The sequence below is a fragment of the Paramisgurnus dabryanus genome, chromosome 12 (assembly GCF_030506205.2).
Source record: "Paramisgurnus dabryanus chromosome 12, PD_genome_1.1, whole genome shotgun sequence".
Classification (NCBI taxonomy): Eukaryota; Metazoa; Chordata; class Actinopteri; order Cypriniformes; family Cobitidae; genus Paramisgurnus; species Paramisgurnus dabryanus.
Window position 1 is genome coordinate 22,863,971 of NC_133348.1, and position 27,407 is coordinate 22,891,377.

Below are 27,407 nucleotides of genomic sequence, written 5' to 3' on the forward strand. Positions count from 1 at the left end.
GGGCTGTGTCATTTGTGTATTGCTTGATTTACATGGGCACAACAGTGATAACAACAATGTAATTACTGTATCATTGCAGTATTCATATATTACATTCATTTAGCAGACAAACCTGCGCCATGTTTAGTCTCAACCCTGAATCACTGCCGACACAAACACTGGATAAAACAAATAAAACATTACACATACAGAGTCAATACCACAGATTTTGTAACACCAGCTATCATCGCCAAACAAAAGTCATGTGACTAAACGATCACGTGACTTTAAAGCGGGCACAACTATTTCGCTTTTCGGATTGTGAAATTTTTATTACACCACAAAACCGTAAAAAGTGTATCATCACTGCTGGACTGATCCAGTTCTTTGTCTTCACATCTAATATCAAGACATTTTGGTTTTCTTTTCACGTAGCATATACACCATTAATGCAAACTATTCATATTCATACTTACTGAATACATAAGCAACACTCTTTAGAAAGGTCACCTTTGAAATATATGTTCAAATTTTATGACAATCATAATTTATCCACTGTTGTACATTCTTGGTTACATTTTAATATACAGTGAAACTGAACCCACCAAATCATACAGTCAAAGTCCATTTAAATAGACAAATTAATCTTTATATAAGTTAAGTAAACAAACACATTCAAAATTTAATGTATAAAGATTGTATACGATAAACTCTTTCAACATGTATGATATCAAAATACCGCGAGAGCACGCGAAAACTGTGCTTTCCAGTGGCTATCGCGGTACATGATGTAATATGCTGCTCAGTCTGCGCAGCGCCGCATAAAGTCGAACACAACTAACGTTTTTTACGCAACGACTCCCCCACTGCTGAATGGTATGATCCAGCGGACTGTTGCAATGCTTCGGAAGAGAGCATATACATATTGAATACATTATAGCAGAGACACATCTTTTACAGCGCTGGACGTTTCGGCTTCATTATAACGCATGAAGTACGAACGCATCGGTATTTCGAAATGCATGCTGGGACAAACAGATGGCTTATTTGTTTCATCTCCGTACTCGTCCGTATGTACCAATATAGGTAAAAACGGGGCTTTGGACAAACGCGGAGCACCTATACGTGGAGTCATCTGAAAGTTAATTGGATTGCGGGCCTTGCGACGATACTTGCGTGTTTTGCGGACTTCATTCCCACGCATAGTGCGCGAGGCAGTAGAGTCCAGAGATCTGAGGGCTGATAAATTACTGACAATGAACGTGGATTTACCTCCAGGCGCAACATGGCTGATGCTTAGATGTTTATTGGAAAAGTTTAGCCACGACCATTAGGAAAGTTTGCGAAAAGGGACATAATTCAACTCCGATTCGGATCAGGCTGGATAAGACTATAGGAAATCAAAGCGAGCGTAGCTCTCCGTCGGTCAGTTTGGTCCCTGCGTAACAGCAAACCAACACCGAGGACTTTACCTAAATATTCTCGCTTAACTTGTGATCATACATTAGAAATGCATTTCTCCATCCCCGAGACGGAGGTCCGGTCCGATGAAAACGGATCGTCATATGTGGTAAGTGTTGCTGAGGTAAAACAAGCGATGCGGTTAGCTTTTTATTTTGGAGACTACCAAGATGCAGCTAACTTACATCTATATCACTGTAAGTTATATCTGTAAGCTTTAGGACATCTCACATGTGACGTAGTCTAATATAAAGTTTTAATGTTGAGTTTTATATCAGTTTAGTTAGACGTAGGCTAATTGATCCACTGTTATTGTTTATTTCACGACTAGCGGAAGTGTTGCTCAATAGAGGCAGACGTTCCAAGTTATACATTTAAACATTAATCCACGTGTCTTGTCACATCACAGGATTTAATGTGTAACAAAAAAGGTACAATGACACGAGATTGCAGTTAAAGAAAGCTTGTTTAGCTCTGTTGGTGGTCAGAAACACACTTCTAACAAGCATAGCCCAAAACTGCATTCATTGTCTCTCAGTTCTAGCATCTTTCCCTGAGCCACAGGCATTACAAGGTTGTCATTTCTTTCAGGATAACAGTTATCCATCATAGCTGGACACTGGAATAATATCTGGCTCCCTACTCGGGCTTGGGGACATGACAGCTCATTTTTCTGAGTGGCTATAGCCCATTCATAACAGGCTTTGGTTCCTGAGGATACATATGTATTGTACTAAACTGTGGTTTGGTCACAAGACACTTTGTTTAAGCACATACTAATAAAATGTACCTTGAATGCCTTGTAAGTTGCTTTGGATAAAGGCATCTGCTAAATGCATAAAAGTAAATGTAAGCCTGGATTTTTGTTCATAGTTGTTGTCTACAGATGTAGTGCAGATGTGCAGCCTATGGTGTTGACTTTCCTTAGACTCCAAATGATTTGAATCAGAAGTGAAATTATTTATGGGCTTCTTTTCTTGTACTTTACGAAGCAGGCCTAACATACCGACTGGAACAGTTTGTTTATTCCTTACTGATTCATAGAGAATTTCTGTCAGTGAAGTTGTCAACAGATCCGTCTTTCAAGGCCACTGAGATTTAAAATAAATAGAATAAAACAGTTGGCCAGATGTCTAGATGCGAACCGCAGGGAAGCTGTTTCACACTCCGTAAAATCTTTGCACGCTTCGTACATTTGTACATTTCACTTTTCCAACTGTTTCTTTGATAACTAGACAAGTTTATCTTGTTGTTTTGCATCAATTTATATGTTTCATAACAATCACATAGTCTGATTTGACTTAAGTGTTTCAGGATACATGAATGGAGGTGGTTTGTTCAGAAAGTCTTGCCTCTAAAGTTATGTAGTGCATTGGACCTGCACAGGTCACAAAATATGCACAACGAACAGAGAGGGCTTTAAACGTGAGGGGGTTGCAGTGTAAATGGCAGACTTCCTGTTCAAACGAAATTGCAAAAAGTGGGATGTTCACTTCCTGAAAAATTGCATGCTCATTCATGCATTTTAATTTGTAAACTTGCAAGAACATGGCTTATTTATCCTACTTTTGTCAACGTACTTTTTTCTGGCTTTGATGACTCATATGTATGCACTTTGTTAGCTGTCAATAATGAGGTCATGCCATTGCGTACAAATTCACAAAGGTCTTCTTAATCCCAAATATTTACTTGAATGCTTGTAAATGGTATTTGACTAGATTTCATTGACCATTATTATATACTTTGCAACAATAGCAGTTAAATTTTTTGTTTCGGCACACTTTTATCCAAAGCAACTTCCGTGTATTGAGTCATTTTACATTTGTGTGTTTGTTCACTTGAAATTGAACCCACAACCTTTATGCTGCTAATGCAGTGCCCTATCAATTAAGCTACAGGAACAAAAAACATCGGAAACTCGGATTAGACAACAACCTTTAGAAGAAAAATATAATTAAAGGTTTTTGGGTCACAACCACTATTGTGTGCAGAACTGCATTTGATTGCAGATTTTAAGGTTTACAGACCCCACAAGAGTGCCCACTCACTCAGTGTTTTGCTGTTTCCGCTCACTCAGTGTCTTTGAAACTGTACCCTTGATACTTACTGTAGGTTTTTCATTCTAAAATCATTCATTTACTTGTAGACCACCTTGATTTGTTTTGGTTTGTGTCTACTTGGTAAAATGCATGCTATCTGTAATTTGGTATACAGTTTTACTTGGTAAACATTAGTCTCCAGTCTTGATTATAAGTTGCATAACCCTTTAAAAATGTGAGATTTCAAAACAATTTTGTTTATATACCGTAAGACTAATTGTGGTGCTGTTTACCTTTTTCAGGCTTACAATATCCATGTCAATGGTGTCTTGCACTGTCGCGTACGTTACAGACAACTTCTTGGCCTCCATGAACAGGTAAACCCCTTTTTGTCAAAGAGCTTTGTTAAAAAATTAAGCTGGTTATATATTACCAATGTTGGTTTAGCTGCCCTGAAACTGTAGTTGGACAAGCTACTTGTATGTTAAAGTAGTTAGGTGTGGCATACACCAAGTTGTTTACCCCTGCGGCTGGCCTATGTTGTCAATTCATTCCAATGAAAGCACTGTACTTTTCAAAAATAGCGGCAGCTGGCGGGTTTTGTCCGCACTGAGCACCGGCGTTTTGCGTTTTTCCATGCCCACCACGTCTTTAAAGGATAAATTCGGTATTTTTCACTTAAAGCCCTGTTTTCAGATTTTTTATGATGAAATGGAACAGTTTTGACTGAAATTTGGACATATGATGCTGGCCCGAGAATTTTCGGGTGTTTGTTGTATCACCCCCCACCTCTACAATGGCTGCATAGGTGCACTGGAACAATCCTTCCTAAAATGCATTAAACTTTCGTTTACAAAGACGTGAAACTCACCTAGTGGTCAGGGGTGTTTACTGATATGCTCACACAAAAATCACTGCAAAAGATGCTTCTCGGGCCAGCATCATATGTCCAAATTGCAGTCAAAACCGTTCTATTTCATCAGAAACAATCTGAAAACAGGGCTTTAAGTGTAAAATACAGAACTTGTCCTTTAACTTTGGGTGAATAAGGTTGTCAATGTCACCCTTCATTCATCTGTCCAATCACAGTGGAGGAGGGGCAGGACAAATAACACAACAACTAATTGGCACATCATCCAACGACTGATAAACAAAACAGAAGTATCATAGTAACCAAAGTGCTTAGCTGATAAAACGCTGGCAAGCGGCCACAGTCGGCATCCTCCTGGTGTTTTCAGCCATGTTTAAACACTTTGGTGTACACACCCCTTTAAGCTACAGCTGCGATACCCATTTAAAAAAGGTTGTTTTTTTTAATGCAGCTACACTGCAAGTTACTATGAAAGCTGCTCGTCAGATTTAACAAATAGCTGAATAATTGTTAATGACATTAACACATTTAATTATGTTTTCTGTTTGGCAGATGCTTTGCTAACGCAATGGTACAAACACAACATTAGTTGTCTTGTAGGTTTATTACAAAGCTGAGGTGGGACAGATTTTGGCACTCCTCCAAATGATTAATTGGAAACATTGATTATAGAAGAGACATTTAACATAGAGTGCAATAAAGCAGGGTAAAAAATAAATTGAAATTACGGTATTTCCTAGACAATCATTTACTATCATAAAACCTCTGTGAGGTTTATATACTGAATTGACTATGCTTAGCCTTGCGTTGGGCATATTAACTTTGGCTCATTGTTGGTATTTTACTTTTTTATATTGCTTTTAAGAAACATTTTTGAGTTCTGTGAAAATAAAGCATCCTTCTCATAAGAGGAATCTACCTATTCATTCTTCCTTACACCTTCCGACAACCACTAATGCAATCTTTCCTCATGAATAAGCGAAAATTTTAGTGATCTCACCATCAAGACTATGTTTTGTTGTTTCGCATTCACTGTTGCTAAGTAACAGGGCGTTCATGGTCTAGTCAGATCATATACAATTTGCGAATGTTGTCATGAAGTGGTGATGCAGTTAACCCTTAAATTACTTGTTCACCCAAATATGAAAATGCTCAAATAATTTACTCAGCCTTATGCCATCCCAGATATATATGAATTTCTTCAAGACAAACAAATGATTTTATTAAAATTGTCATATTATCTTATATGGAGTGAAGCTTGAAAAGAACATTCCATGAAGTAATCCAGTTGAATCAAGGGATAGTTCACCCAAAAATGAACATTGTTTCATCATTTCCTTACCCTCATGTTGTTGTAAACCTGTATACGTATTTTTTTTTTTCATTTTGTTAAAAACAAAAGAAGATATTTTGATGAAAGATGGTAAGCACACAGTTGATCCATTGACTTCTATAGTATTTGTTTTTTCCTACTGTGGAAGTCAGTGGGTATCCTCAAATGTGTGGTTACGGTTATTTATCAAAATAAATAATGGTAACATATTTATTTAAAAAAATAATATATAGATCAGCATACCATGCTATAGACCCCTTCAAGGTTTGTAAACAGTGAATGACTATCGGGTGTGCACGCAGGATGGGGTCAAACTGTTCATACCATCCAGTCTTTATAATTTAATCTAACTAGGCTGGAAAATGATGACTTACCTCAAATGAAGTGAGCACTACAAACACAAGCCTCTTTGATATTTGCATTGTCCCAGTCTGCACGTTAATCGCTTGCAGCCGCAGATGTTTTATTTTTTTGTTTTTGAGATTCTGCATGAATCGCGAAAACTTAACGGAAGATCTGGTGCGATTTTCAAAGCCCACGACGTAAGTAGGCATTTTTGCTGATACCGAATAATACGCAACTCAATCTGCTCTATAGGTCTATAGGTCTCCAAACCTCACTTGTTGTAAAGAATCATTGTTAACAGTAATTCAGTGTTTTTCAATGTCAGTCTAGGAGCTAATGTAATAAATGTAAACACACAATCTAAATATGATACAGATTGAGCAACAGCAGGTGTAATTTTATTATATATTCTGAGGTGTAAACTGATTTACTAGCCTGTGATGCCTCAAAGACCAATATTTATCATACACAACATTATGTTTAGGATATGTTTGTGTGTACAACAAAGTATTTCAAAATAGGGGCAGTCAGTGGTCAACTGTAAAGTTTCGTTCTCTCAAAACAATCAGAAGTTTTTATTATATTTTGTGTTCAAAATTCATAATTATTCAAAAATAATGAACTTTTCAATTTGCTGTTTCAGATGAAAAAAGAATATGGAAATAACGTTGTGCCGGCGTTTCCGCCAAAGAAGATCTTCACCCTCACACCAGCAGAAGTCGATCAGAGAAGAGAACTGCTAGAAAAATATATGCAAGCTGGTGAGAAGCAACTTTTTTAATTTAAAAAGTTTTTCTGTAAGGTCATGAATATTTCAGGAAAACTTTGTACTGGCTTCTAAATATCTGCTAAATAACTTCGGTCTTAGATGATGGTGTAATGGGTAGGTGTGTCCTTAGGCCACGCCTACTTTAATTCAAACATAGCCTACTTTACGGTAAATTTATACACTGATTTGTCACATATTCAATTGCTACTCTAAAACATTCAATGACCGGGCCAAGATCAGTATTTATATCCCTCTAGAGTTTTTAAGTCATTTTGGTCCTCCGTAAAGAAAATAGAGCTTGTTATTTATCTGTCATTCCCCTGTGAAAATGCTGAATAGAAATCGTAAAATTGTTTAGACCGCCAATATCGTTCCCATGCCTTTCTTCCAACAGGTTGAGCTTTACTATATACAAAGGCAAATCAGTGTTGCTGGCAGCACCAAGAACCACTCGCTCTAATCCATCCCAGCACTGGTGCTTTCTATCAAACAAGCTAAGCCTTGTTGAGCTTATTTGCTCACAGTCTGGGAGCTGCTGTTGGCTGCGGCTTTCCCAGTTACATCACTGTATAGCATGGTTATGGAAAATTAAGCATCACAAACACACAAGCTGTTCGCAGTGAATATTTTTTGGTTTGTGCAAAGTGTCATTCACAGTATACGGGTGGTTGCATGCTCGTTTGTTATAAGTGGAAATAAACATGGTAGTTTTTTGCCAATATTTATTTTGTCAGGGGGCCAGCGTGGAATTTTCTGGAACATAATTTGAGAAATGATTTTCAAAACATTGAAGTCGTCTTTATGGTTCAGTCAAAAAACACTTATATCCAGAAGTTGATTTGGAGAGTGAGAAAGTTGTTAAAGTTTACAAACAACATTATACTTACTAAAAAAAGAAGTTTTCACCTTAAACCCTCTAAAGAGTAAACCAAACAAACATCTGTCTGATACTTTTATATGAGTGCATTGCGAAAGCTCCTGTTGAGAGATGACATGATTCAAATAAGTTAATCACATTGTACTGAGTGTACCGTCCTGAACTGTTTTTGCTCTCAAGTATCTAAGTCATTTCAGTGAATTGTTTTGGTTGGGTGGTTTGTTTTGAAGAACTGGTTTTAACGAATAATAGACATAGTCTTTTCTTCTCAAGTCTTCCCAGAAGTCCCAGTGCTTGTGTACGTTTTTTTTTTTTGGTAAAAATATTGTTTATGTTTCTTAATTCTGTGTAGTGTAAAGGTTTTTTACACTTGTACGTTTGATACTTTCATCCTAGTTGATATCATAATAATTTCCCCTTATTTGTCATTTTATTTGTAACATGGTAAAAGAGTATTAATGATTACTCATTTTTTTATATTACCTTAATAGTAGCAAGTTATTTTCAAGGTATTTTCCTTGTAACTTTCATTTGACACCATTGCCTTTTTTCTTATTTCCCACAGTTCGGCAGGATCCTATTCTGGGATCCAGTGAGATATTTAACAGCTTTTTGAGAAAAGCCCAACAGGTGAGTAATGTATATTCTGTTTGCTTGCCTTTAATTGTTTTTTGAAATTTTCTGCTAATTTACTGTAAATAAACTGTAAACACTTATTGTAACAGTAATTACTAGGGCTGGGCATAGATTAATCTCATACAAAATAAAAGTAGTTGTTTGCATAATATATTTTTTTATTTTTTATTAGAGTTTGTGATGTGTGTAAATATTATTTATTTAAATATTTTATTTATTTATATATAATTTAGAATATATAAAAATATAAATAAACATATATACACATGTAAATGTTTCTTAAATACATAAATTAATGTGTGTGTTTTTATATATACATAATAATTACACACAGCACAAACTGATATGTTATGCAAAAAAGTACCTTTATTTTGTATGAGATTAATCTAGATTAATCTATACCCAGCTCTAGTAATTACCTGTAATTAGCTGCCAGTAACTTACTGTAGATTTTACATTGATGTTATTTACTGGCAACAGTTTGTTTAAAGTTAAATGAACATGAAACATTTTCAATCTTTATCTTCTACAGTAAGTTACTGGCAACCAGCTGCATAATTACAGCAAATTTCTTACAGTGTACAGCTTTTATTAATGTTAGTTCATGTTAATTTCAGCATTTACTAATATTTTTTGTTTTTAAATTGGGTTATAACTGTAACAGTAGTTAATGCACAGTGAACATGAACAGTTTTATTGGCATTAACTCACATAAACAAAGTTTAATAAATGCTGAAAACCTATATTGTTCATTGTTAGCTTATGTTAACCAATCAATTTACAAATGTTAAGAAATGCAACCTTAAGGTAAATTTTCACAGTTTTTCTTTACACATACCAACAATATTTTCTAGTTTTTAGCATTTTTACTTGATACGAAAAATGGAATGTGAACTACATTTTAATTATTGTGTCTGTAATGCAAACATTTTGATGCAGTTAAACAGTAAGCCTCTAAATATTAAACAGAAATACACCAATCCGATCCTCAAATGGAGAAAGGGTAAACTACAGTGCATTTGATTTATACATGTTGTATGAAGAACGTTGCCATCTTAACTTTTCTACATTCCAGTCTATCACTGTAAGGCGAATATTTTAGTGAGATCCCCCAGCTGCCCATCATAAAGCAGTCTGCAAAAACAGAATGTAAGATAAGATGTGACCATGCTCTTTCTTTTTCCCATCTTTGTAAATATCAGCTGTTGCTCTGAGGCCCTGCTCCTCAGCGGGGTATAAAACATGCAGGAAAGGAAAAAGATGAATTTGCAAAAAGTGAAAGAAAGGACATTGAAAGAACAGTGAGACTCATCCATAAATAACAGTTTGCTGTTGTAAGCACTGTAGTGTTTTGGCTCTTGTGGTTCTTCATGTATATTTGCAACATTCTGTTAACCAAAGCTGCAATTTTAGAAAAACGATTTTGTTAAATAAATTCTGCATGGTTTTGTTGGTGTCTGCTAGGTCTAAATGTTACAAAATATTAATATCAACAACACACACCCAGTAAGCACTTTTTAAAAATATTAATATGCTCATGTTTAGATGGACTAAAGGTCTGATTCATAACTTAAACAAGAGCTGCAATAAGGTGCAGCGTTTCTTTGCAGTGTACACCCCTCACCCTCCACTCTGTGTTCCAAAATATACAGTAATATGCTTTATGTATTTATTACCAGTTTTGCTTCAATGCTTTTTTATTAACCTATAGCATATGATAAATCTTAATGTCACCTGTACTACTGTATGGACAGTTAATCCCACAGCTCTAGGCTTCAAGTGAAGCTAAAATGTAAGCACTTTATGACGCCTATGGCGGAGTAAACAGGAACTGAAATCTCTGGCTCTGACAACATTTCTTATTTCCATCCTGGATTCTTATTGTGCACGAAAGGCTGTGATTAATGTCAATATTTTGCACTGCTGCTGGATCACAGATTGTTCACTGCTATCAGCTGATTCTGCCAGGAAGCAGGAGATGACTTCGGGTTTAGCAATAATGTTTTCCCAAATATTTAAAAGAATGTCGTTTCTTTTTTTTTGGTTTGCCACAGGAGACCCAGAAGATCCCCACTGAGGATGTGCAGCTGGAAATCTACCTGTCCAACGGCCAGAAGGTCAACATTAACATCCTCACGTCTGACCAGACCGAAGACGTTCTGGAGGTAAGAATGTTGTTTTGTGTCTTCTCTCATACCTGCTGAATGTCTTCTATCTTTCTCATATTATTAAAGCTCCTAAGGTTCATCATCAATGTCAGATTTATGCCTTGATGTCATTTTGAATCATAATATTTATCTATGGTATTTCAAGTCTTTTTCAAGTCAGCTCTCATATCAGAATTAATACATATTTGAGCCTGAGGCTTAGGCTTTGATTCATTCAGGAGCTTTTGGTTGTGAATCCCAGCTTTCTATTGTGCACCACATAGTTCCTTTTTTTTTGAGTGATTGCTGATCTAGGATTATTAAAATGCACCCTGTACCCTGCAGACATACGCAATACAAACCGCAGCAGGAGAACTGCTATATTTCTTAACCGCAGGGATGGCCTAAAACGCCCTTTAGCACCTGAAGGAAAAGTCAAGTGTTTGGCATAAACAAATGTATTAAAGTGTAACTTGATCATGAGACTTTGATGGGTGTAATGTTTAACACTTTAATTGTAAAACCCTTTTGGAGGTTGCATATGACAAAATCTTTTTTTAAATTGCTTGTTTTTGTAAAGAATATCAGTTACACTCAATATTGGGTATCATTAACTACTGTGTACTAAATAAGAAAAAGAAATAAGATTTTTAAACATTTTACTTGTTGTGCAGTGCACATACGTGTTGCTCTTTGTAGGTTAAGGGGTTAAGGGCTCACTTACACTATCCAAAGTAGAGGTCTTCTCGGGTCCAAAGAAATGTACCCGACCCGAAATGACCGAATCACTTTATACCCAAACCCGAAGTGCATAAATATTTTTTTTTTAAAGAAAGACCCGACCTGAGACAAACCCCAACAAATTATACTTGAATCCGACCAGAACTAGTGGCATTTTTTTTTACCCGACTGGACCTGAATGTAAACTGCACTGACCCACACGTAGCAGTTAGACAGAAAGCAACTCCGGTGGCCTCGCAACCAATTTGGCAAGCTGCTCCATTTGTTTTACTTTGTTATCTGATGAAGATACCAGGTAACCGCTAAAATGTACATGTAAAATTTACATGTCTGTCTCAATGAAAATTAACCTACGGCCAGCAACACAATGTCGCAAGCGCTCTTTGCAAACAGATGAGAGGTTTGAAAAGGACATTGACGCACACACGCGAGAGAGTTCGGGTCTTCTCGGGTCCATTCGGCAAAAACACATTCATTTTAAATTACCCGGTCACATGTGAAACTTTTAGCCCCGAACCCGATTGGGTCTTGGGTCGGACCTCGGGTTTTCAGATCTAAGTGGACCCGTGAAGACCTCTAATCCAAAGCCTGGTTCGTTTGACTAGTGTGATCGCTCTGTATTGTGCCCGGGCACGGTTTGGTTAATCGTGTCCTGGTCGGCTTGCAGAGGTGGGCTGGAGCGCGGTTCACTTGGGCTCAGTGTGATCGCAAATCGCGGCAGAGCATGTTTCAAAAGGAGAGACGTCAGTTGCACGACCACTCGCCTTTATTTGCCTTTGTAAAAACCTTGTGATGTGCACAGCAGGGTTACCTGAATGTTTGAGCTGCACACGCGACAGATCAACTAAGCAATATGATAGGCATGTGAGAGGGCTGTGTGTCATCGTGCACCAAACGACTTAACATTACGTGTTAAGAGAGCGCTTAACTTCCTGTTTTCTTAAAAAAAAGTTGCATCCTAATGACAAAAGTGTGCCTTAGATCGCTCAAGTTCAGTGTGAGTGTGTGCTTCCGGGGGTGTAGGGAGGGTGGACAATCGCGCTGGGGCACGGTTTGGTTGGGTTAGCCCTAGTGTGAGTGCGCCCTTAGAGATAGGGTCAAGAGTGTGCATGTCGATACCTTAAATGTAGCTGCAATTTAATAACGCATATGTACACACTAGTTACATTGTATTAATTTTTTACCTCCAAATTTTACCACAGTAAAACAGTACTTTATTAGAAAAGAGGAAATGTTGTTAAAATTGTAAGATCAGCAATTTGTTCATATAACAAGTAGATATTGGTGCTTTCCTCTTTTAGACCAATACCAGTTCAATAACAACTTGGCAGTATAGCAAGGGATTTCAGTTCCTAAACTGTTCTTTCATCATACAAAGACCTTCAATGCCAACATAAGCAGACATATTCTGTTGGCCTGAGTCAACCTAAGTTTATTGTGATCATATGATGTTTTTGGGGGGCAATATTAAAGTTCAGCCCAAAATAAAAATTCTGTCATCATTTATTCACTCTCATGATGTTACCAATCTGTATAAATTTATTTGTTTTGATGAACACTATTTTGAGAAATGTTTGTAACCAAACTATTGACTTCCATAGTGGTAAATAAAGAATGCTATGGAAGTCTGATCGAGGGAGTAAATGATGACAACATTTTCATTGTGGGGTGAACTTTCACTTTAAGTGCAGTTTGAATTAATAATGGCACTTATGATGTTTTTGGAAGGCCGTGGCTTCAAAGCTCGACCTCCCCGATGAGCTGGTGGGATACTTCAGCCTCTTTCTGGTTCAGGAGAGGGAAGATGGGGGCTGCACATGTGAGTATAACTTTCATTGATCTTTTTCAAGCACTGTTTGGTATAAATATGCGCTGGCTTCATCTGTAACATAGCTTGGCTATTCGTAAAATATATCTTCAAGTCAACATGCTTTTTTGGTGACTGCATCCAAACATGATGTTGGCAGCTAAGAAGAGAAGTCTGCTGTGTTCAGTGAAGAAGGCTGCCCACTATGCTCAAAAGTAAACTGAGTTGAAGTAGATGACTCGGTCAAGCTGTTGTTGGCAGGATACACGCAGCACTGCTGTAGGCCTCAAATTTAATTTTGTGGTGCCATTATGACTGTTGCTCATATTTAAGATTAAGGAATCAAATAAACATCTGAATTGTCTAATAATTTAGTTTTACATTATGGCACTCTCTGTGCTCCAGACATGAATGATGTTTTCAAGCAGTCAGACTTGAGAGTTTCTCCTGCAGCTTACAATTAAACAGACAATGGACCTGAGCCACATCAAGGGACCAGAATATTAGATAGACTTAATGTTGGTCATTTTTAAGAGGCCAATAAGCACACACTCAGAAAAATTTAGGAACTGCATAACAACACCAAAAATAAAGCAAGACACCATAGCAACGGCAAGATATAAAAATCTAGTTATTATGTCTAGATGGGTTAAACAGCTAAGTCTCCTGAAAAAAATGATATTTTAGATACTTGGCTGGCTCAGAAAAAAAAAAATTAGAAATAAAAAAAAATACTGCATTATGTTTGCCTATGAAACCAAAATATAAGCAGCGTTTCAGTACAAATAGATCTGTTGTACTTTTCCTTAGTCTATTGCACAATGTTTGTTAAGACGGTTGGTAGGAATAAATGCACCAGCTGCAATATTCAAATTGGTTGTCACTGTATTGATCGATTGTGCATTGCCTGAAAAGCAGAGATAAGATTACTTGCTCGGTCCAAAATGAAACAGATTGCACATTCAGTTTAAGGGGTTGTTTGCTCGAGCTTTGCCGAGTTCATCTTTAATATTTTTCTCCTAGCTTCCAGCAGTTTCTTGAATGACCAGTACTGTGTGCCGACATCATTTTTCTCCGAAAACCCCCAAGGGATAAAACCGATGAGTTTCTGAAGTCTAAATGATTTCATTTCTTGCACAATACATATCATTAGTTTGTTGCATAGGGTAAATGGATTGTAAAGAAGTAGGCTATTTTCCTGGGCTGTTTTGTTCCCATTTCTGATGTCTTTTTTGTGTTACAGAACTGTAAGTCTTTTAAATGACGAATCCTTTGGAGAGCAATAGAGATTTTGGCTGTAGGATTATTATTATTATTATTTCCCAGACATCATAGAGTTGGTCTGGTTCTTAAATTGGAGGGCATCACTTTTCTGATTTTATACAGATGTCTGGCAGCCTTCTCCTTGATGAGATATAATGCTGTCGGAATTTTCCATAATCCTTTTTTATACACATTGTCATTGTTTAACTGCTTTTAGAACTGAATCGCAGTGCGTCCCTGTGGAATAACATTCGGTGTGCTTCCCACTCTATCCATTGCCAGATCCTTACCTGAATGAAGAATTACTGTCGGATATGATGGAAAACAGTCCCCATATAAGAATCCTTCCCAAAAGCCCATCCTGGCGCCCTACTCATTCTTGGCAGTAATGCGCTGTTGACAAAAATGCTTTTGAGAAACATAATAGCCTGTTTTTGGGTGCACAGATGGTGTAGTCCAAGAGATCTGGGCCAAAAACATGTTTGGCTGGTTGGAGAACAGTAAAAACAAACAAAAAAAAGACATTTTTAATGTTACTTTGGATATTACATTCTTAAACTGTGATATACATTTACACAGCAGACGCAAGGAATATTGCATATCTATAAATATTTTGTCTACCACATCAATTCTGCATTTGTTTGCCAGCAATCTAAAGAGATTTTTACAGTGACAACCATATGCTACCCGCCATACAAACATCAGGCTGATGTAGTGCATTTATACCTTGTATTAGGATGCGTTTTGGTCAATCGGATCACCAGTGGCAAGAGAGACACATTTACATTTACACCTGGTATTTTGATCCGTCTCTTTTGTCCACTTTCGACCGCTTCTGACCTGATTGTCTGAGGGGGCGAGTCCCTCTAATGTGGTTAAAACGCGAGTAGGAGAAATGATGGGTTTAAAATAATGCAAACTAATATTAGGTCTGCTGCTTGTGTTGTTAGTAAACATGCTGCACAGAGTTTGGTACATGTATATGTAAGAGCTTTCTCTGTTATTTCAGAGCAATTGATGAAATAAGATTGCGCAACTTTCAAACGTTTGCAAATAAAACAAATGAAAGAGGCGGGGAGCAGCCGCTTCAGTTTTATAAATGAAAGCCTAAACTAAAGATTGCACTGAACACTGTGGGTTCACGCTAGAAGCATGTCCAATTGAAAAACATTGTGCTCAATAGGCGGGGAGTAGGTGGTCTTTTGTGGCAGCTCGAACACACCACATGCACGTCTACCCAAAAGCAATCCGGTTGAATATGTGGTCGAAAGTGGACAAGCTCAAAATGGTTTACACCTGTCTTTACTGTCGTCCACATGTGATCTGTTTGACCAAAACACATCTTAAAGCCAGGTGTAAACAGCCTCTAAATTGTATGAAGACTTGTTTAAATCCAGTGTAAAAATTAATATAAACACACATTTGACTGCACTTGCTATATTAATTACTTGGCAACCACAGCGTATAAAGTTAGCCTAATGAACTAAATTACTTGCAGAAGAACAATTTATTCTTATCATCATTAATAAATATAGCTGTTTATTAAACATTGGTGTTTTTATCACACTGCTGTTGCCATCATTGTAAAACAACAGTGGGCCATGAAAGGTAGTGTGTTTTATTTCACATCATGCACACGAACACACACACAAGTGATGCACTTAAAAGAATGAAAGTCCAAAACCACATATGTGTAGGTGTAGAAAGTCACGTGTGTAGTCGTGCATTTCAGTGCTGGTAATATTGACATTAAACAATGGGTCTATAGATGTTTACGTTCTGGGAAATGTAAACAGTATTTTTTTAATGTCATGCATTTTGTGAAGCTTGTTAGTGCGGATGTAAACACAATTTAATTTAAACCGCAACATTGTCTAGTTGCACTGGTTCATATGAACTTCAAACCTATTTTTTCTTTTAGCCTAAAAGCATTTTAAGGCATTTTGAGCCCAAACTTTGAATCCAACCCCTGTACCTTTGACAAGATTACTATGACACACTGCCTCTCATGGCTTATTGCCTTAAAAAGACACTCCCATCAAATAATATCATTCTTGTCTTAACATGCTGTCTAATGTCAGACTACTGAAATGGTAAGACAACGAGTAGAATGAAAAAGTTGTGAAGGCATGCAGTCTTCTTGTTTTATTCTCCTCTTTTTAGTGTTTCTAAAAAGGCTAGTGGCTTTCTTTCTAAATCCCTGACTACCTTTTCTCCTCCTGTCCCAAGCCTAGAGAAAACCTCTTTTCTAACAGCTGCAGAATTTATTCTCTCCTTCATTTCTTCCTTATGTCCCTCCTTTTCTTTAGCAAAAAGTTTTTTTTTTGTGGTCTCTGCGGCTTTAGCCAGATGGACTCTCCCCCGTCTTACTTTGTTTGTTGTCATTGTTATTACTGTCCAAATGTCCTTGAGTCTGAAGACACTCATACATTTCATCTGGTCTTTCATTCCCTCAACGAAATCTCTCTAACCTCCTGTGGTGCCACAGACGTGAGAAAACTGCAAGAGTTTGAGCTGCCCTACGTGTCTGTCACCAGCTTGCACAGTCCTGAATACCACATCGTCCTCCGCAAAAGGTACAAGACTCAGAGGTTGTTCCGCAAGGACAAAACAAAACAAAATTTTGGAAGTAACTGTAGTCTAGAATTTGCAACAGCAGAGTAAAGAGATCGAATATATTTAAATAAAATTACACAATATTTATTTAGATATATAGCACTGAAGTGTATTTATGTTGTTCTGAGTGAAAGCCAAGTAAGGATATAAATGTATGCATAAACTCCCATGAGCACCATAGGGCTGCATGTCTCAGCTTACCGATAACAGGGTACTGCTCTGACAGATATACATTTTAGCAGTGCATCCTGTTTCAGTCAGAGCAGATAAATTGTTCAATATTCTTAATTTTGCAACTTGACGTTCTCAAAATATCTTTAAAAACGTTGTTTCTGCAGATAATGCAATACAATCTTTTTTAAATGCCATGTTTTATATAGATTTTTTCTTAGAAACTTCACAAGCCCTTGCCAAAGTATATAATATCAGTATATTTATTTTAACAGACAGCTCCCAAAGTGTCATTCTGCCTGAATATTTGCTTTAGGAAGAGGTACCCCACAAGGCTCTGTCTTTGGCCCTTCTAAACTTCCTAAGGAAGGACATTTAGACTTCCTGTTGTAGATATTAGCATGATAGAACTGCTAGCTCACAGTAATGCTAATGTTTTTGTAATCCAAGGTTTCATACTTCCCACATAGGGAGTTTTTAGACATTCCTTTGACAAGCCCCTTTAAATCTATTTCTAAAGTGCTGTTGTGCTTAACAGAATCTCAGAAGGGCTTTAAAGCAATAACATCGCTATTTGTCTGCAGGAAAGTGAACATGCACAGCTTATAAATGATCGTGTTCTGAGCGGTTTAGTGGTATATTAACTGCAAAGTTTTAATCAGACGACCTTTGGAGTGCACGGTTTATGCAATGGAATTATTTTAGAGAATCAAGGGATTATTTAAATGAACATAAAGGAATTCAAGTCCATTTTTCTTTTTAGCACTGTTCAGCTGAGATAATACCTCTTATCATATCTGTTCATCATATAATGTTAAAAAAGGTCACAGAATGGTGGTATGCAGTTTTTACCCTCCTGAGAACCACAGGCCTGTTGACCTACTTCAGATAACCTTCAGCCAGATCGCACCTGTTCACCAGATCAGCAATGGGGATATAAATCTGGCTGTGCTGATTGGCTGCTAAAAGGGATGAGAAATGGATCTTGCTGTGCTAATAGAGGAGGAAAAGAGATAAATGACAAAAACATCCCATTTGTGACATATACAGTGAAATGACTGTGGTACAAACACTGTTGCTGTTATTATTGTTTATGTTATTCTGCTTCTTGCTTAAAAAAAATTATACAGGTTTGTAACAACTTGAGGGTGTGTATTTAATGGTTGATGCTTTTGATGAGTCTTTGTTACTTTAGCATTTATAAGCTAGCATTGCAGTATATCCAGTTTATTTGTATATTTAAGTTTTAACAAACTCTTGTCCTCTTCTCTAGCACATTGTGTGATTATGCAGTACAAATTAAGTGCAAATCATTTTTGGTCTCTTTACCGCTTAATGGTTTTAAAAGATCCACTATGAAAGAGATTCTGGTATGTCATTTACTTTATATAACATCATTACTCTCACATTATTTCAGCTATTGGGACACAGCATATGACAGCGATGTCATGGACAACCGTGTGGGGCTGAACTTGTTATATGCTCAGGTAACGGATTTAAATTCACATTGTGTTTAACAGTTCTCATTGTTGTGTTGTTAGCAGTTCTAATGACACAAGATATGGCATCTGTACTGACATGATCCAAAAGTGAAGTTACAGTTTTTTCCCTCACTCTCTGTTTCTACTCAGACGGTGTCTGACATTGAGCGGGGCTGGATCTTGGTGAATAAAGATCAGCACAGACAGCTCAAATCCCTGCAGGAGAAGGGCTCAAAGAAGGAGGTACGTCTGAGCTCCACCACACGTTATTTGATCCTCCACATGTCTGTGCAGTGAAAGAGATTAAAGTCCATTCCCAGACCTGAAAGTGTGCTGGTGATGCATTAGTATTACGGTCTTTTGTGTCTGTTGGATAATGTAAGCATTACATGACTATGCTTTTTGTTTGTGTCTTTGTTCGACAGTTTATCAGATTGGCTCAGACGTTGAAATATTACGGCTACATCAAGTTTGATCCTTGCATCACAGATTTTCCAGAGAAAGGCTGTCACGTCATAGTCGGCGCCGGCAACAACGAACTCAACTTTCATGTCAAGCTGCCCAGTGAGCAGATGAAAGAGGGCAGCTTCAAAGTCACACGCATGAGATGCTGGCGGGTCACGTCATCTGTAAGTTTTTAAATCTGGATTGGAGGATGTTTAATGTACTTCTGCATTCTTGTGCATAGACCATTTTTGTACTCCTATTGCATCATATTACATCATATTGCAGTATGACCTCAGTGTTATCTTTGGGTAAAGTTTTGCCAGGGCAACATTACATTATTTGTGTCTGGTTCTGAAACACAAAATTGAGAAGTTGCCACACAAACCTGTGTTAACCTCAGAAGCATTTGGCCTGGAAATAAAAAAGTTCATTATGATAGCTTTCATTCTTCGTCATTCTAATTAACAAGATGCATATTATATTGTGTATCATATATAAGGTAATGGTTAATATCAACCTTTCACATACATACACAAATTTACCCGATGATGAAAAATATTTTAAGTCTGGGACTAGGACAAACACTGTCTCGGGAAAACGCCCCATATTGTGTTCATACTCGGCTTAGTTGAAAAAAACAAGTGTGTCCCTCAAGTAAGCGAGTAAATTGTTAAGGAAAATATTAGAGCTTGGCGGGTAAACGTAATGTTGTTTTTATCTACACTTTATATGGATGTGTTAAAAATAACACAATGAGGCGATTTCCTGGACATGGATTAGACTAGTCATAAATGTATGAGCTGTCCAAACTGAAAACAACTTGCACTGGCATATCTTAAAATACATCAGTGCCCTTTGTTTTGCCTCAAAATGCACACCAGTAATGTTTTTAGTAAGGCATGTTTGTTTAAACTAGTTATATTTTCTCATAAAACTAAGGCGTAGTCCTGGTTTAAGATAATCCCTGTCTGGAAAACCTCCCCTAAATGCGTTGTTCCAAAACAGACACATCTCTTTAACTTGTGTTGTCAATTTTATTTATGGATGGATAGATAGATAAATATGGGCATACCGAATTATTTAGCACTCTTCAGTTTTCAGTCACCTGACCCACATGAAAAAATATCCTGTTGGAGGGCAAGAAAGCGACAGTTTCATTGGGCTCTCCATAAAGATGCAGCACCAGCCAGTCAATTTTCCGTCTGTTTCAAGCCACGAATATTTAAATCACTTCTCAACGGAAGAACAATTAAGATATAAACACAAACTACAAGTTTTGGGCACTTGGTGATCAATACACAGGGCCTGATTTTGTAATCACAAAAAATTCCAGATTCCTGCCACTTTGGTGATGTTTGCATCTATTTTGTGGAAATTTTCTCCTTACACTGCCACCAGGGCTATATTTATACGAATATTATATCCTATTGCCTTATTATAATAGATATGATTTATTGCTAATAATGCAATGATTAATATATCCGGTGTTTACATGAGGTTACCTTTTTTGAAGTGGTCACCGTAAATACGAGTGTATATTGATGGCTGCTATTGTTTAGCCCTCACAGGGGACACACTATTCATAAATTCCTCCTTTCTGGTTTTTTTTTCTTTAAAGGTCACATTCTTCCTGATCCTATATTTAAACCCTAGTTAGTGTGTAATGTTGCTATTATAGCATAAATAATACCTGTAAAATGATAAAGCTCAAAGTTCACTCCCAGGCGATATATTTTCTTTAACAGAATTCGCCTTTCATAGCCTACAGTGAACTGCCCGTTTGGACTAAAGCCCTCTACTTCCTGCTTTAATGACGTCAGTAGAACAGTTTTTTTGACTAACCTCCGCCCACAAGAAAATGTCAGCCGCCAGCTAAGCTAACGGCAAGCTAAGCTGCTATCGAATCACAACACACTAAACAAACTACACAATCAGAACTCGATATGAATTTCTGAAAGAGGGACTTCATAGAACAAGGAAGACATCAGCCCGTTTTTAGGACAGTGAAAACAGCGCTATACAGATAAGTAAACTGTGTGAAAAATTATGCGTTTTTTTTTTACATGTGAAACAAGAACACATGTTATATTGCGCACTGTAAACACATTCAAAGCTTTAAAAACACAGAAAGAACGGGACCTTTAACAGCATTCTGTAGAAACATAGCCCAGGCATGTCTCCTTGTCCATTAGTGCATTTTATTGCACAACAACTACTCAGTATTTAGACTAAACAAACGAAATCACTCATTTTGTAACCTGCGGACGATGGCAGATAGCGCTCTCTTGCCCCTCCAGTGCGTGACGTCACATGAAAACTTAAATAAAGGATATAGAAAAAATCCCTTTTGTATTCTCTGGTAAGAATCTTACTATGACTGTACCTTCAGGCCTGTCTGGTTTGACTCTATTTCTGTGCCTAAAATGAGAAGTTCAACTGAAACCAAACTGGCCAAAAAAAATAAAATAATTATGAAGTAATTCCTGTCTTGTATCTCAGTGAAATGATGCATTCACAGCTTTCTGCAATCATTAATGTGTTATCATTATAAACGAAATTAAATTATTCCATTTAATATAATATTAAACATGCCAAAACTAGGAATGTTTACTCTGTCTATTGTTTTTAAAGGGCAGACCGATAAACCAATGTCACACTAACTAGATCCAAATATTTTCTCAGGAGAATATAAACACGTTTTTAGATTATGTGTTGTTTATCCAAAGTGACTTACAATGCATTCACTTTATACAGTTCTTTCCAGTATTTGTATTCTCTGTGATGAAACTCATGACCTTTGCTCAGGGGTTGAGTAACAGGAACCATGCATATTTTCAGGCAAACAGCTGTGTGTGTAAGCTGTAGTTTCATTTTTGAGGAAGTTGCTCTTCAGTGGTCTTGGCTTGGTCTCTGCCCCAGAATAACCGAGCTGTCTCCAGCAGGCGTGACCTGGCGTTAAGCACACTGGGCCTGTTTAGCAATGTCATGACTGACTGTAATCCCATTAATGTGACTGACAGGGTTTCTGTGAAGAATGAGGGGAAGTTGTCCGTTTTATGTGTTGCCTCAAAATGCTGTGATTATAATATAGATGACATTTCTAGAAGAGGTAATGATGAGTAATTGAGGTTTAATTGTAATTGCCGTGTAGGGGATTTTAGAAATGGCACGTGTAATTGCATTTACATAAATGACAATAAGTATGGTGATCGTGTTTGTAATAACCTGCCATGACTTTGTAGCAGGTGCCTGTGGCGAACGGTACCACCAACCCGAGCAGTTCCACTAAATGCGATGTGAAACTAGAACTGGCCTTCGAATACTTGATGAGCAAAGACCGTCTGCAGTGGGTCACAATCACCAGTCAACAGGTTAGTGCTTTGCCAACATGACCCAACTGGTTTTAATTTTAGTGAACATCAAGGGGTGTAAGCCCAACTATATAACTTTCCATGACATAAACTGAAAAGGAAGATAACAAAATGAGAAAAACACAGATATTGTATTTGTATTTTTATGCATGATCTCATTGCTTTCAATGTTGATATGTTAAATAAAGTTTCTTTGAATTTAAATATTTGCATCATTTTGTCCCTGCTGTTTACAATCCACACTTTTAAAATCACTAACAGATCTTTTGTTTTTCGCAGGCTATCATGATGAGCATCTGTCTTCAATCTATGGTAGATGAGCTTATGGTGAAGAAATCTGGCGGGAGCATTAAAAAGGTCGGCCCATCTGTGTTTATCCTCCTACAACTACATGTCAAATATCTGTGGAAATGTTTCAGTATGTGTTTAAGTTTGTATCATGTAAGAGTTTCAAATGAATCTGGTTTGCTATGGTAATTAACATCGAATTGTTGCTAAATGCCTGACACCTAAATAGTTGCTAAATGCCTGATATTAAAGTCATTTGATGATAGAATAGCAGACTGAATCTATTTTTCTCTTTCTCTCTCTTGTCTATTGCATAGCTCACATTTTATGAGTTGTTTTTTTTTTAAGCGGGGTTGAATATTTTGCACATTGCTGAATGTTTTTTGTTTCCAGCAGATGCAGAAGAAGCGACTGAACGGCACTGTCCATCGATCTGATAGTCAGCAGGCTGTAAAATCTCCTCCATTACTGGTGGGCAAGAAGCTTTTGCAATACACATGGACGTGCTTTTGTAGATTGTTAACATGGTATTTAATTTTGCGCACTATTTTGTTTTTTAGGATTCTCCTGATCCCCCACGTGAACAAGTCGTCAAACTTTCTGTGAGTAATATTATTGGAACTGGTTTCACATAAGCTAAAGCCGCCTTTCCATTGTACACGACATTCAGAGTTCGCCCCCTAGTGGCAGTCGTGATGAATTTTCAGTTTGATCGTAAATCAGTGACAACATAAGAGAGATGCGCATTCCAGCGCAAGAGCTTTCAATCTACAAATATTCACTGTAGTGGAATAAATGAATGCAAATGAATAAAACCGTAAACAGCTATGCATACTGTATGACAAAGACCACCAATATTTTTTGGAGAGAACATACGAGACGAGATGAAAAATGATACGTATGTCGGCGCCGATAGGCTTGTGATTAGTGTGCCGACATATAGCGCCAGTGTGCTCACGGCGACGCAAGTTCGATTCCAGTCTCTTGGCTGTTCCTGCACCCCTATCTCCACCCAACACTTTCCTGTCAACTCTCTTCTACAAAACTATTCAAATAAAGGCATAAAATGCCCTAAAAAAAAATGATACGTATAAATATTATTAGTAAGGATTCAAGTGTTACTAATAAAATTGTATTAGTAATTTCAACTCGCACACAGTGTTTTGATTGGAATACACTAAAATACATCACTTCCAGTCGGCGTGTCACATGCGGTGTAGTTTTTTACGCATATAAAGCTTAAATTGGATCCGAAAATTATGCATCTGCAGATGGTCGGCACCCCACGCAGCCCCTTTGGGCCTCGCTGAATGACTTGCACTGTCTTTCCACACTACACGACTTTTGGACACGACTGTTGGAATTCTCCCCCTAGTGGCAGTCGTAATGAAGTTCCAGTTTAATCGTAATGGGGCATACACACCAAACGCGAGTTCAACGATTTGCCCAAGTAGATTACATACAAAGTCAATGCAAAGGCGCGATCAGACGCATCCTCGTGCGGGGCGATGCGCATGACGAGAATTGGACGGCGCGATTGCTGCGGAAATGTGCGCTATTCGCCTCAAACACACCTTTGTGCAAGTTGAAAATATTCAACTCAAGCGAAAAATTTGCATGACACAAAGTTAAATCCTGCGAGTAATCTAGAGCGAGAAATGTGATGCTACGCGTTTGGTGTGTACGTAGCATAACATGGGAGCGAAGCTCATTCCAGCGCAAGATGCTTTATAAATAAATAAATAAATGCAAATGAATGAAACGATAAACAGCTATGCATACATGACAAAGACTAACATTATTTTTTGGAGAAAACATATGGAGACAGAATTAAAATAGTACCGTATACATATTAAATTAGTAATGTATTACTTATCATTATTACACAGCTCTCTGGAATGCTTGATTCTGATTGGTCAGTTGAGACATTTGCAGTTTCGTTCTTTTCAAATAATAACCGCTCCAAAGTAATAACGCATACCCGGTACTACTTGTACGAGTAAAATCGCTCCTCGCCAATAAAGATCCATAAAGATTACTGTTTGGCGCCATCTTGTGACAAACACTTGACAACCACGACAAGACACAGACAGCTTACTGAGACTGAACTTGACAAAATAGAGCATGACAGCTACGAAGCCAACACACAAAAAATACAGAATGGGCATTAAAACTTCTCAAAGACTGGTTAAAAGAGAAAAAATGGAGACAGACAAGTATGAAGCAGAGGATCTTAATAAGGTATTACGATTATTTTATGCATCTGTGCAAAGTTTCGCGGAAGGATAAAAATTTTAATTTAAAACAAATATGCCAATAAAATGTTTCAAATTCATATTCATGTCCGTTTTTTTTCTTATGTGACAAGTAGCCGTGTAATAAGCGGGATAATGTAGAGGCAGCCGGTAGTTATCGGGAAATAAGCCCCTTCAGTGTGATACAAGACCCTCCGCTTCGCGTCGGGTCCTGATCACACTGTCGGGGCTTATTTCCCGATAACTACCGGCTGCCTCTACATTATCCCTTACGTAATCAATCTTGTTTTTTAAATGATTAAAATTTTACTGATAAAGTTAAACAAAAATGATTAATAATAATTTAACCTCGCACACTGTGTTTTGATTAAAATACACTGAAATACATCACTTTTGGTCAGCATGTTGCATGCGGTAGTCGCACAAGTAAATTTTTGTTTTCGGATTTGCTGATGGTAGGGACCCCACACAGCCACTTTGTGACTTTCCATGGGGAACGAATGACTTCTGGTTTATTGTCCATTATTTGCCATGTACAGCAAAAGGCGGCTTTACAATGTAACACACCGTGCCCTGTACTGTTTGTTTTACCCTGAACTCTTGTTTTGTTCAGACCAAGCTGTCATCTGTTTCCCTGAGAGGACTCAGTTCTTCCAACTCAGCGAGTGATATCAGCGGCAATGATTTCCATGGAAACTACGCCTTTGAAGGAATCGGGGACGATGACCTGTGATAGAGCCACCATTATAGACTGAAGGAAGGAGCGATACAATTAGTTTCGTAGTTTAGCAGACGCCCTGTTCTCGTAATTTTTTCATCTATGAAAAAACATATTTTTCAAACATAACAGCTCTGTTAATAGCCATGCATAAACTCTTTTCGCTGCCAAACTTTAGTCTTGAATTCAAAACTCTTTAAGTGTTTCTATAAGACATAATTGGGGTCAACATTTAAATTAATACAGGATTACAAAGTTGCCTCAGACCAAGTTATTGCATTAAAAAGAGATGTAGGCTGTGATGAAGGTTTTTTTTCTGCAAACAGGCTGCATTAAATCGTACTTCCTTACTAGAGACACAAAACTGTGCTTTTCCTCTTGTATCTCATCATCATGCAGGCGTGAATTCGATTTCAACCACCTTATTTCCTTTTGCTTGTGACTGCAACTGTCTATTTGAGTCCTATCCATACCAGTTAATTGTGTTTATACTCCCTTTTAAAATGTATGGAGAATATTATTTAATAAAGACGCGGTTTGCTTTATAATGTGCGATGTGCCAACGTTTGCCGATTAACCAACCTAATGCGTGAAAGAGTCATTATGTGATTCTCGTTTGCTCTGAAGATGTAACACAACCGCTAACTTGACGTGATGCCTGTTGCATATTCATTATGGCGCCTGTGCTGTAAGTATATAAAAATCACTCTTCTGATAGTGGCCTGCTTTTTTCTGCCTTACACTGATTCCACCGCCTTACAGATCAAAACCTTCTCAAATGAAAGTCAATGTAGCACCAGGGACAAGGGGCCTGAAAGATGTGTCCTGAATCTTGCCCGTTTGTTCGGTTCGGTAGGCCCGCCTCACCAGCCGAACCCGTGTATTTTGCACAGTATTAGGAAAGGTTGAATGGCCTGGATATTTATTGAGATATTAAGTGCGGAAAACATCCAGGGGAACGTTTGCGAGAGGTTTGTCATTTCATTTTTGTGTTTGTCTGTTGTTCGAACAACAGACAATCGAAAAGGTTTCTCATAAATGCCAAAATGATAGCTCACTAAAGCATTTTGCACAAGAAATAAATTCATGGTAATGTCACTTTTTAAATGTACATGCAATTAAAAAAAAAAGTATTTACTAATCTGTATTATCTTTAGTATATTACAACCAAGATCAAATATAATCAACAACTAACATTTATTATGGTTTACAGAATTGTAGAAAATTGTTAAGAAGTGTTTACAAATCTAAATTTCATTGATGGTCTTATGTATGCTTTATTTTGTAAAACATCATTCCAGTCATTTTTCTCATACATTTTGTATTTACTAAATACATTGTGGCAATCATCTCAGAAGACTGTGATAATGTGGTGCCTGGAAAATAGTTGTATCACATTTATGCTGGGGATTTGACTGCATTGCTAGTCATATATTGAATGAAATACCCGAATCCTTCATTCTGCAGACATGTACATTTCCTCCCATGTGCAGGGTGTGTTTAATTCAGAGGTCGCTCTACTGCTTTAAGGGGGACTGATTTATTTTTGAACTAATGACTGTAATTTGTGATTTTGAGAATTTAAAGGGTTATACTGTATATTCTCTTAAACTTGTACATCTCTCATAAAGCTCATCAGTATGATTTGTTTTATTTTTGAATCCTCACATGTTGAATGAAAGGATGAAAATTAGAGCCTTCTGGGTTTCAATAAATGTAGGTGCCAAACAATGCCACTCATGGTGTGAGGTGTTTTCTTGTATATTTTTCCACATTTTGTTATGTTGCAGCC

At 37.4% G+C, this 27,407-nt stretch overlaps 1 protein-coding gene across 2 annotated transcripts; it reads left to right on the forward strand.

Moving 5' to 3' along the window:
• The first annotated feature begins 854 nt into the window (after positions 1–854).
• Positions 855–27,351, forward strand: snx17 (sorting nexin 17). Of its 2 annotated transcripts, none has more exons than XM_065257224.2 (15): positions 855–1,549; positions 3,782–3,856; positions 6,672–6,789; positions 8,240–8,304; positions 10,365–10,475; positions 12,927–13,017; positions 16,757–16,844; positions 18,473–18,542; positions 18,687–18,779; positions 18,962–19,165; positions 22,226–22,354; positions 22,634–22,711; positions 23,036–23,113; positions 23,203–23,244; positions 25,511–27,351. In XM_065257224.2, the coding sequence occupies exons 1-15, from the start codon at positions 1,490–1,492 to the stop codon at positions 25,628–25,630; spliced, it is 1,422 nt and encodes a 473-aa protein (XP_065113296.1). In that variant the 5' UTR covers positions 855–1,489; the 3' UTR covers positions 25,631–27,351. The 2 variants fall into 2 exon arrangements, with proteins under 2 accessions (XP_065113296.1, XP_065113297.1); XM_065257225.2 differs by having other exon boundaries at positions 23,039–23,113.
• The last annotated feature ends 56 nt before the right edge of the window (positions 27,352–27,407 follow it).